Source organism: Melopsittacus undulatus, chromosome 1 (genome assembly GCF_012275295.1).
Source record: "Melopsittacus undulatus isolate bMelUnd1 chromosome 1, bMelUnd1.mat.Z, whole genome shotgun sequence".
Taxonomy (NCBI): domain Eukaryota; kingdom Metazoa; phylum Chordata; class Aves; order Psittaciformes; family Psittaculidae; genus Melopsittacus; species Melopsittacus undulatus.
Window position 1 is genome coordinate 37,576,623 of NC_047527.1, and position 12,732 is coordinate 37,589,354.

A 12,732-nucleotide genomic window follows, 5' to 3' on the forward strand; every position below is an offset into this window, starting at 1 on the left:
ACACCTCCGTATTTTTATGATGAAATGCTGCTGGATAAAGAACTGTAGTTCAAGAAAAGTAAAAGATTACATCTATGTATTTTCACATTGCTACATTGCTTCTTGCTATATCTCACTGAATCTGTGAAATCTTGGATTCAGTTGCTTTTTTGAAAATTACAGGAAGAAATACTAGTAAGGAAAGCAAATGTAAATAAAATACTAAAGTTTAATTTTAGTATTGAAAATTTAAGTGACTTTTGCATTCTTAGTGATAGAAAAGGTATCATATCATGACCCGTTCTTTCTATGAAGTAAATTGATAAGGTTAAATATAGGAAAGAGACTGGAAAATGTCATATTTTTACTGAATATCTTAATGTAATTTTGAGTTTCAAAAATTATGTACATTTAAATAACAAATTGTGTTGTACACTTACCATGTTGATTTGATTTCTTGCTACAAGGTCTGAAACTATTTTTAGTTGTCTACCCATTTGGGTTATGATTACATGCACTCACAAATATTTATAGACATTATTATATGAAAGATAAATTTATTCTTTATAGTAGAAACTTTTGTAGGAATACCTGGTGCATATGTTACACAGTGATAGCAGTCCTAGGCTGCAGGGATTGGTTAAAACAATTTTGTCTGATCTTGAACTAGATTAATTTTACTGGAAACGGAAGTTGAGTAAAGGATGAAAATGAAAGAATTTTTTTTTTGTTTAAGTGAATGACAAAATGGTCTCAAGATTTACTATCATATCCCTGTATCAAGATTACATATAATACTATCACATCCTCTTTGAGAGAGCCTATTTTTAAACCTTTGTCAGAAATAGCAGATGCTAATTTAGCAGAATACAGGTTGAAAAAACTCTGAGAATTTGGAGAATAGATCCTAGTACAGAAATAGGTGCAGAGAACTGTAGGTTATATGTTGCGTGAGCCTCAGTAAGGAAATGTGAAGATAGGCAGGAAATGGGACATGGTAGCAGGCTATAGAGTGATGAGCTCATACCTTGTCCTTCCTGTGATGGAAGAGAAGTTACAGAAATAACATGAATGTCCAAGATGGGTGGAAGATGGTCCCTGAGTACAGGGAATTAAAGAGGAGAGGTCAGGTGAGAATATCAACTGTTGCTGATAAGGGAAAAGACTCGGAGAAAATGGGTGGCTAAGTAGCATGTTATATAATGGTTTACTATCCTGTCATGAGTTGTTCATGTACTTTTAGTTGGTAAAAATACTAGAAACATGAGTATATAAACTACTGTGTTTCATCTGGAGCTGTATTATTGCTCTTTTTAAAAATACTGTATTTCTGATGCCATGCACATGGGCAGGGCAATTTTATGTGTTGTGTGGTATATGAGGAAAAAGAAAAAACCCAAACAAACCAAAACAAACAAAATAACCAAGCCAGTATTTTAGCAAGTACTGAAACACGCTTTCATTAATACACCATTATAGTAATAATATTCCTTCTCCAGGTTATAGCATAGTATGGAACTGACTTCGTAGATCTTTTTGTCATTTCTTTCAGTTTAATTTACAATCTGGATTTTATGATGCAATTGAAGAGGTGAATTACTTCCAATGTGGCCATATTTATTTAATTTATCATGTCATAATCAAGTTAATACTTATTCCACCTTGTGCTGAATATAAAAATCATTTGTACTGTCTGCACATTCTGTAGTAGTAGTTGTCACCTTGTAGTAAAGGGTCAAATTAGAATGTGAAATAGTTTGATTTCTTGTGTGCGTATAATTCAGTTTCTCCAGGAAAAAAAGCAAAGGTTTTCAGTGTTTATATCTGGTGTATTCACAATATAAAGCTTCTGAGTAGTCAGTTTAAAAAAACACTCTGAAGTTTGAACATCCCGACAAGCTGTCTTTAATTGACTTAGGAATGAAATAAAATGTTTTTTCTAGGTATAAGTATACCTCAAAATTAAAGAGTATATGTTGGAGAGGAAAATAACTAACTGAAAAGCCAACTGGCCTCTTGTTCTGGTGTTTTTGCTTGAGTTTATTGGGATGAAACTGGAAACAGAATAATAATATTAGAATTGTGTGGCAAGATGCTTTAAATGTTATAGAGTAGGGCAGGATTAAAAAGTGCTGAGAGAGGAGAAAAAGGGGAGAGAACAAGCCTGTGTCTACGTACTACCTCCACTATATAAGCGTATGTGATTTTGGAACAGTATGTAACCTACCTTTTGCTACAGACTCTTGTGCTTAGTTAATGTGCATACAGATGCTTACAATATTCACGGGTTAAATTATTTTAAAAGGTGAAGCAAGACCAAAGCTTCCTAGTTCCCAAGTCACTTCTGAAAATGAGACCTGGGTTCCCAATTGATTTTAATATTTTGTACATTTTAATTGTATATATGTATAGTACACTAGTGTTCCCAAGAGTTTTTAATTATTGAACAGGTTTTTTTATTCCTTGCAAAATAGCTTGCATTGTAAATGTGTATCATTGAAATCTACCAAATATCTAAGGGGAAAAAGTTTATCAAATCTTTTGTGACAGGAGCAACAAGGTAATATTTGATGTATCTGTAGAGAAAGAGCTTTTATGTAACTCTGTAGTTCAGACAGTAATCTATGGTTACTTCAAAAAATAAAAAAGTTTTGGGCCCAATGATATTTTGTGTGTCAGCTGAATTTTATTGTATCTCTTATCATAAACAGTTAACATAAATTTATTTCAATGAAATAATGTTTTTAATATTCTAGGGAAAAGTGAAAAAGAAACTGAACAAGACAAAATAGAAAAAGGTAAGTCTGAAACTAACATTCTGTTTTTCTGAAATTCAAAAGCATGCTTTCTGGGAGGACTGGTTTAAATCATATTAAATAGCAGTGAAGCTAGTGTAGATAAACTAGAACTGAATAAACATCCAAAGCGTGTTTGCTTTTGTAAGTGAATAGACATTTCCAAAGCTGACATCAAGATATTCTCCTCTTACATTGTCACAGGCTACTGTTAAAAACTTCTGCTGTTTTAGGAATCAAATGTTCAGTGTTATACTCCTAGATTAGGACTCAGGAGGTCACCAACCTCCTCCTGCATCTGTAGGCGAGAGACAACCTGGGCTGCCCAGCCAAAAAAGCTGGGTTCAGCAGTGCCACTACTAAGCCTGGGGAGACAGTCCCTGTCAACTCGGGAAGGCTTAGGAACATGCAGAGACAGGTTTGGTGGAAAAGTGAAGTTTGGTAAGAGTATTTGTGAATTTGTTCTCTTTACAATCACATTGGTGATAGCACCATGCATTCCCTGTAACTGCATGGAGCTTGCACAATCTCCTTCACTGGGATCAGAATTTGTATCTGATTTTTGCTTATATTGGCATATATTGAATATTTATATTAGTAAAGAATTTATATAATAATGGGAAGAATCATTCTTTCCTGATGAGCATGTTTCTTTCATACACTGAACATCAGCATAGGTAGTTACAATAATTTTCACTTTTCAAAAGTGATAAAACATGAAAGCGAAAATGAAGTTGGAGTGCACAGTTGTTGTGTCAGGAACAGAGGTACACATAAGCCAGGCTTAGGATGATGTCATTCCACAACTAGCCCCACAAGTGTCATTCTAATACCAGCGTCAACATTCATCTTGGTTTACTATAGGTCTTTATCTTTCCATGGGATATGTAGGATTTCCAGAGTGGTACCTATAACCTGCATAACTTGTGGAGGCTATATGCAGCTCTGGCTAAATGTAGGGGTTTTTTTTTGCTGTAGGGTGAGATGAATTGCCACCTAAACTTGACTGAGAACCTTATCCAGAGCTCCACTGGCTATGGGAAGAGCTTACATAGAATCATAGAACAGTCAAGGTTGGAAAGGACCTTAAGATCATCTAGTTCCACCCCCCCTGCCATGGGCAGGGACACCTCACACTAAACCATATCACCCAAGCCTTCATCCAACCTGGTCTTGAACACTGCCAGGGCTGGAGCATTCACAACCTCCCTGGGCAACCCATTCCAGTACTTCACCACCCTTATAGTAAGAAACTTCTTCGTTATATCCAACCTGAACCTCCCCTGTTTAAGTTTCAACCCATTACCCCTTGTCCTATCACTGCAGTCCCTAATGAAAAGTCCCTCACCAGCATCCCTGTAGATGCTGGAAGGTTCCTATAAGGTCTTCATGCAGCCTTCTCTTCTCCAGGCTGAACAGCCCAAACTTTCTCAGCCTGTCTTCATACAGGAGGTGCTCCAGTCCCCTGATCATCCTCGTGGTCCTCCTCTGGACTTGTTCCAACAGTTCCATGTCCTTTTTATGTTGAGGACACCAGAACTGCACACAGTACTCCAAGTGAGGTCTCAGGAGAGCAGAGTAGAGGGGCAGGATCATCTTTAGCTCACCTCCAGCATTATCACATCAAGTTAGATGGACTGAGTTCCACCCTTGTAAGCTCTACTTTTAAGGTTATACATGCTACCTGTTGATTTACTTACATATTTAGTTGTAGCCTGCATCAAAAATGAGCTCTGGGCAGAATGACTAATATTGTACTCCATAGAAATGTAGTTCTCAAAATCCAAAATTGCTGCATAACACCATCCTGAGCTAAATGTATAGGACTTCATAATATTAGCATGTATTTTTGTACAGAAAGTCAGTGAAAAAAATTTATTCCCGGTCTTGTCAAACAGTTGCTTGATTCTAACCTTTGAATGAAGCCAAAGGATTTCATGATGAAAGAGAGGTGAATGGTGGAAATGCATGCCAAAAATAAAATTATCATTCCACAATTGTTTTCTTACAATCGGCACCTAACCAACCAATAGTAATTTCAGAAGAAAACCCTTTAGAATACTTTTTACTGCAAGGGAAATTGTTCTGGAATAACTGCAGCTAAAGATTTATTATAGTCATTAGATTCCACAGCCTTATTAGTCCCTAAAATGACTCAGTTTTTATTGTCTGATTGCTTCCCCAGATGAACTGATTATAGAGGTATTGCCTGTTCTGCCAGTACAATTTAGAAGGATCTTTTAATTATTGCAGTGCTACTGGCTTTAAATTGTTGAGATGCACTTACTTGTTTTTATACCTTCTAAGTTATCATTTATAGAAGTCCATAAACCAAGTGGATCACCTACACTGTCTGTATCTCACCTAATGAGCTTCCCAAACAACAGGACAGTGACAGGAGTTTTTCATCATCATCAAATTCTCATTTGAGCACCCACTGAGAGGCAGCACAATTTCAGAAACTAATTTGGGTAACTATATGGGCCAAGTATGAGGAGAGAGGACAATTACTTGGGTAAATTTTGAATTGGGGGTAGAAGTGGTTAATGTGTATATACATGTTTTTCAGCCCATAACTGAAACTGGAACTTGGAAGGTTGGAGTATTTGAGGGAGGGTTTGGGGGGAATTAGTGAAACAGAAGGTCACAAAATTAATTGGAAAAATTACAGGCAGCGATCATCTTTATCTAGTTACCTTTGTCTTTTAAGGCACCCATCCACAAGTTGCCAAGAGCATTGTTACTGAATTTGTATCACAGCAGGGACAGGAGGGTGTTTAGAAAACCAAGCTTATGGCTCCCCTGGAAATGGCTTCCTTTGAATTTGATGGTTTAAGAAGGAGAACTGGAAGGAGGAGCCTTTGCTGTGAGTGCCTATGAGACCACATCACATTAAGAAGATTTTTATTTCAGATCAGGCTTTGAGATGGCACCCCCCACTTGTCTACTTTTGTCAATGTGAGGGAGAAACAGAGACATCATTGTATGGTTATGACCTCTACAGTTTAGAACTTAAATAAAACTTACCTGTTAGTCATAAGCACAGCTTAGAGTTAGTGCAGCAGGAATGTTTCAGTGTAGTTTTCAGTGCAAAACCTGGAAACCATGTGTTCCTCAAGGTGGCTGTGAAGACTGTGGTTTATCTTGAATCCTTATGCCTATGAAGTAGTTAACTAAAAGCCAGAGTTGTAGCTGCTTTCTGTTTTGAATGCCAGTAGTCGCAGATGCAAGATAGAGGAAGCTGCCAGGAAAGCTCCTTTAACATACTATAATGAGAAGTGGAATAAAAAAACTAATTATAAGAGCTAAATCCCACTTAAGAGGTGGTTTGTTAGAAAAGAAGCAGTGTCACTCTATCCTCATTTTCTCTCCCCACACCCTCAGAGACTGTGACATTATGGTCTTGCTATTTCTGAGGAACTAGAAGTTTAATTAAAGACATGTTTAAGAAGAAATCCTCATGCCAATTGTGTAATATGGACTCATAATCACTGTGGAATGTACTGCCCCTCTCCATTGACTATGAATTCTACAGCATTAGTTTCCAAACATTAAAGCAGTGCAATTTAGCTGATGTGGAAGGCACCCTTTTTCCCAGACCTCCGAGTTGAACCAACCAGGATGTCAGTCATCACTATCAATGTATGGGACAGGTCCAAGTTGCCAGCTCCAGTGCAGTACGTAAAGCCTGCCCTCCCACTCTACCACTTTCCGAGACTCAGAACATAAGAAAGGGAGCAGAGGACTTAAGAAAGGCATTAGTACTGAGAGCAAAAGATGGAGAAAGAGGAGAAAAGGGCAGCAAGAATGGGTGTAAAATGGCCTTAGCTAGTCCCGGTTGGGATTTCTTCCTGGCCATAGCTGCACATCAGCTAACAAGCTCACTGTTTGTGGTGTCTTTCTTCCTGACAGTGCTTATCATATCAGAATCAGATCACGGAATTGTAGAATATCTGCTCCCAAATTTTTACAGGCACAAGAGTGAGAGATTGTGTTAAGTGTATGGAAGTGCTTACTGGTTTTTAGAGATAAGCACTAACTGTTGAGATTTTTAGTAGCAGTGTGATATTGCCTCCCACTTACTTTGCTCAGGAGCAAAAACGTGCATGTGTCCTTTAATCAGAGCTTTCAAGGTATCCCATCCTTTAAATGATCTTTTCAGAAAACAACTAATTCAAGTCTTTACAGTATAGACAATATCTGAGACCCACTTAAAAATAACTTGCTGTTAAAATGCCAAGTGCATAGTGTAACTTTAGGACATAAAGTGTATTGATCATGAAAGTTGATCGTATTCAATATTTTTGATCTGTGCTTGTTAATTAAATTATTAACTCTTTTGAGATATCAGGCTGATGTCTGAGCAGTTTGTTCAGAGGTGTTTCCTCTTTTAGGCGAATGAATTTTTCCTTAGCCGCCCTTTCAAAAGAGGCTAGAAGTGGTTCATTTACTCCATTACAGAAGTATTCTTACTAGTTATTTCTGATATAATATTTCTACAAGCTTGTTACAATATTTCTACCAGTTTATTCTGTATTGTTTCTGAGTTATGATCAGATGCAATTAATTTTTTGCCATGTACCAGTCACTGTTACTTTCCATATGCTTTTTCCCCTGGTACTTCATGTAATTGGTTTGAATGCACTTACCACATTAACATAATTGGCTTACCTGGCATTTTACACCAACTTCCAGCCTTGTGTTCTGCTCAGTTCTACAGGAACATACAAACACTTGATCATTTGAAAACATTTGTCTAGAAATTTTAGAAAAGTTTAATTTCTCAATTGTTATTTCCTTAAGTATCTTCTTGTATTATAAGTTGTAAAGCATCCCAAAATCATGTTTGTTTTATAATTATGTGAATAAAATCAACATAAAAGTTGCAAAATTATTTGCCTGGTGCAGATTGCCTGGACAGTTACTTAAAAGAAAATAAAGATCTGCTTCAGATGAAGATCTACAGAACTTGATTGTTAATGTTACTGGCCTTCTGGTTTTAGAGCAAAAGTTAATAATAGCATCAGTAATTCAGAGTGCTTTCACAATGCATTGTTTTAGTCACTTGTAGCTTTCCTAAAATTATATTTTCCCCTGGGAAAGCTCATCTTGAAAATGTCTTTCTAAAAATTGTTTTTTTTGGAAGGTCTCAAGAAAGAGATTCAGTTTCTTCCCAGGATGTACTTTGCACTGGTTTATTTGATATTTTCTTTTTCCCCCAATTTTTAAATGAAAAAAAGAAAAAAAATAAAAGAAAAAGCTTTTCTTGTGAACTTAGTGTATGTTTTTAACTTTGCAAGAACATGTAGTATTAACAGCTATAAAATATTAGCTCACGCATGCACATGCCAGCTAATAATCAGTGGAGACACATTTCCTTTTGGCCTCTATATTTCATTATCCATCGCCTGCCAATCCCTCTTTGCTGCTGTATCTCCACATGTCTCAAAGCAGATGGCATATTCTGATCTAGATTTTCAGACTTGAGAAGATTTCCTCTAATGCCATTCCTTGCAGCTCTGAACTTTCTACGAGATCAGGTCCTGAGAGGAAGGAATGAACTGTTTCCTCAGTCACACTGTTGGCTTCCAAACAGTCTGTAGAGTAAGAGTTAGCATCTAACAGTAATGTCAGTGAATAAGGAGAACAACCTGGATGGGTCTCGGTTCCAGATCAAGACATGTGGGTGCATGTTCTGGTCTAGTGTCCAAACTACGTTGTATACAGTGGCCATCAGTACAGTCAGTGGAACATTCAGCTGATAACGTAGTAGGTGTTTACTTCATGCTGATCTTACTTTTTAGACTCCATGGGCTGTAATGACTAGATTTCTAAAGGTTGCAGCAGTGTATAGGTGTCTACATAGATACCTAAACTTAGCTGCCTTAATTTTAAGCTGTCAGAGCACTGGCGACAAGCTCAACTGATGACTAACGAATGACCTTTTAGCTAGAGAGCAAACAGCTGCACCATCAGGTACTGCAGCAGAGCTGAGTAGTTATACTGCTTCTTGCTCAAGCTATGACAATTTGAAGGTAATTAACACAGTCCTGCATCATACCTAGAAATGGGTGAAAAGGGATACTTAAGCTTGTCAGCACCATTTGGTATGGGGCACATATAATTATGGGACAGCAGAGAGGCTTTGTCACTTGCATTCATTTTTCCTTGAGTCACTCTCTTGACTGCTTGTAGCCCTAATAATTTTCTGAAGTACACAGCAGAGACTGAGAGTAGCAGCATAATAGGTGGTGAGTAACTGGGATTTGGGGAAAAGGCCCTTGAAGAAGGGCATAAGCAACATGTGTGGAAGAAGACAGTTCTCTTAGAACAAGTTGGGCATAATAGGACGAGCTGGACTGAGCAACAAACTGAGAGCAAGTGTAGAAATCAAAGAGAAGAAATGTGGTAGGGCATCAAGGCTGAGAAAGGAAGAGGTTCAACAAGAGGATGACGGGAGAAGGAAAGGGAAAGGAGATCAACAGCAGAAGCTTAGTGGATGAGTAGAAGCTGTAGAACATTAACTCATGATTGTTAGACAAATCAGATAATCTGCAACTGATCCATTTAGTTTTGAACTTTGATATTCTGTTCTGGCCTAAGGCTAGGAGGAGTCTCTGTCACAGTGATGACTGGCACAGTGAGCTTCTGGGGGGATTTCTTTAATTAACAAATGAGAGAATGGAAGTTTCCTATGTAGTTATAGCCTTAGCACTAAAGCACATTGATGTATAGTGGTATATTACAGAAATGGTAGAAAATAAGATTGGGTGGGACCCTAAGGCTTATTATGTCTGATTCTGTTGACCAAAGATCTTATCAACTGAATACATTGTTCCTAGCAGATGCTTATACAGCTTGTTCTTACAAATTTCCAGGAATTAGAATTCCATCACTACTCTCAGCAATCTGTTCTACCGTACTTTCACTGGTTCTGGATGCTCAATCCAAATTTTCTGCTCTAGCAATTTTAAGTCTTTTATTGCTTGTCCTGAGTATGGTAGTACAGAAAATCATTTGCTCTTCTAATCTCTGTAGCTACTTTTTACAGAGTGCCCCTCTTCCAACAGCAAACTCTTTACTACTATGTTTACCCCCTTTGTTGTTCCTTACTCAGATGTAAATGTTGTCCCCCACCCCTAACAAAATGGTTTTAAACCATTCTTCAAAAGTAAGTGTTTTAATCACCTTTAAGCATTTGGTTACTTTCTTATGTGACTTCAGACTTGGAGTCTGAAGGGTAGCTAGCAGTGTATTCATTATTTTTTCAAAAGGTATTTCTCTGTCCTTTGTAGAAAAGACCATCACTGCCTTTGGTGATGGCAAGGTGCCTTTCAACATAAAAACATAAAATATGCCTTGTATTTTAGTTTTCGTGCTCCAAAATAAGTATATAAAACAGCTATTTCATCATCTTTTATCGGATGATTTGGGAGGCTGTTAACTTTATTGCACGTTTAATACATAACCACTTCAAAAATATTTTTCTTCTTGGGTTTCCTTTGTTGGTTTGGGCTTTTTTTTCCTTCTATACCTTAATATAGAAGGAAGGTATGAGAATGCTTGTCAGCACTGACGGTTGTTTATTCTCCAACAGAAAAAAAGTGTGGAGTTTCTTACAATACTTGTAGTTTGCTGCTGTGACAGTGGAAACTGTTTTCTGTGAGGTAGTCTTCAGCTAGAAAGCTTATCCTTACATACAAAGCCATTATTGAAAATTCTCAGTATTACTCTTGCAAGCCATAGTATGATATATAAAAGAATTATTACCATTTTAATGCTCAACCAGATTTGGACTACAAATCACCCTAGCAGTTGTGTGATCATGCATTGCTTCACCTACATGGTGAAATCTGTAAGTCATTAAAGAAAAACTGCATGTTTTTTTCTTCTGAAAACATAACTTCTTTGTAACATTGAATGTAATATATTGGGTCACATCTGCTAAAAGATTATTACCCTGGAAGGAGGCAATGGATAATTTATTAAAATATCCCTGCAGAGAGATAGCAGGCTATCTGGTTAATATAGAGGAATGCTTGATGGTTACACTGAAAGCTCCCTGGTGAATCCTTTAACATAGGAGTAGAATGGAAGATGAAAATGATTGCTCATTATATAATGTTTGCTGTGTTATATTGGTGCCTAGCAGCTGAATAATATTTATGTTAACAGCTCCTTTCCAGCTTTTCATATTGATCTCCTGCTGCTCTAGAGCTGATATATAATTGCACTGAAAATAGGAAAATAATACATTTTTTTGTAATGGAGGGTTGCAAAACGGTTCTTCCAATGCATCATTGAAATTAGATATGAGGGGAAAGATGTCATAGCTTTGTGCCACAGACTTGTTTTTCATTCTCTTCTGAGCTGTTTCTGTCTCATTTCCTTGTAATGTCAAAGGAGTTGTTTAAACAGTGTCCCATAGGCAGTAAGAGTTTCTTGGTTGGTGGAAAAACATTTTTCTTTTGTGTCAGGGGAATCTCACTGGTGCTGCGAATACTGAGTTTGAGGACTCTTTGTCTCTCCATGAACAGTGGAAGTTAGAAAGCTGACAGATAGCTTTCCTATATTACTGAATGCACAATTTCTTAGCTAAAGATTTTTATTCATGCCACAAAAACTGAGAATTGACATTTTAATTGTGACTTACATAATTTCTTTTATGTACGGCCTCCTACTTGGAGAATAGGAAGAAGCCAAGTGTTTCATGCTGATGTCCAGCTGGAAGCTCCCCACATCATGTATCCACAGGAACTGACATGCCTTAGTTTTCCTGCTAACAAGAAATGACACTTTCACAGTGTCAGCAGCTGTGAACTCAACCAACCTAAAAGTCCTCAGGGACACTTGCTTTTATTGGCTCTCTGGGCTGATGCCTCTGTGTTCATCCACACCTACTGTCGAGCAAGCCAGACCTTAGAAGTAGCAATGGTTTCTTGGAAAACTGAGTTGGCATATTTTAGGCAAAAGACAAAAAAAAAATCACAAAACCCAACAAACCTTCTGCATGTTACAGATTTTATTTTTCAGGCCCAGTGACATTATGTTAGCAACTTCCAGCCATACCCGTCAGTCACTGTGGACTCAAGTCCGGGGTGGAGGGATACTTGCTGTCGTGATAAGAGAGGTTTTTATGGGTTTTGCTGGATTCAAGGGGTATGAACACTTGGAACAGAGCCAGTGGAATACTCCATAGTCGTTGTCAGTGACTTGGATGAAGGGTTAGAATACCTCCTCAGCAAGCTTGCTGGCAATATAAAACTGGAAGGAGTGGCTGATACCCACAGTGCTGTGCTGTTGTTCAGAAGGATCTAGACAGGCTGGAGGGATGGGCAGAGAAGAATCTTTTGAAATTCAGCAAGGGCAAGTACAGGGTCCTGCACCTGGGCAAGACAAACACCATGTACCAGTACAGGCTGGGAGCTGACCTGCTGGAAAGTAGCTCTGCAGAGAGAGACCTGGGGGTCATGGTAGACAATAAGTAGTTTATGAGCCAGCAATGTGCCCTTGCAGCCAATGCGCTGCTTTAGGAAGAGATTGCCAACAGGTCAAGGGAGGTGATCCTCCCTCTCTACTCAGCCCTGGTAAGGCCTCATCTGGAGTGCTGTGTCCAGTTCTGGGCTACCCAGTACAATGTTGCTCCTGGAGCAAGTCCAGTGAAGGGCTACTAGAATGGTGAAGATTTTGTAACATCACTCCAATGAAGAAAGATTGCGGGAGCTGGGTCTGTTCAGCCTGGACATGAGAAAGCTTGGGGGGGATCTGGTCATTGTATTTGAGTATCTGAAGGGAGGGTGTCAAGATGACAGGGCCAGACTCTTATTGGTGGTGCCAGGACCAGAGACAACAGGTAAGAGTAAAACATGAGAAGTTCCAGCTGAACATGAGGAAGAAATTCTTTACTGTGAGGATGACTTGAGCACTGGAATAGGTTGCCCAGAATAGGTTGTCATGT

The 12,732-nt window shown here is 38.1% G+C and overlaps 1 protein-coding gene across 4 annotated transcripts in view; it reads left to right on the forward strand.

Moving 5' to 3' along the window:
* The window catches only part of ASPH (aspartate beta-hydroxylase), a 112,282-nt gene that overhangs the window by 60,565 nt on the left and 38,985 nt on the right, over positions 1-12,732 (forward strand). For all 4 annotated transcript variants that reach the window (XM_034073132.1, XM_034073187.1, XM_034073155.1 and 1 more), the window contains one exon: positions 2,736-2,777. In XM_034073132.1, coding sequence (XP_033929023.1) covers positions 2,736-2,777 — 42 coding nt within the window. The remainder of the gene's footprint in view (positions 1-2,735; positions 2,778-12,732) is intronic.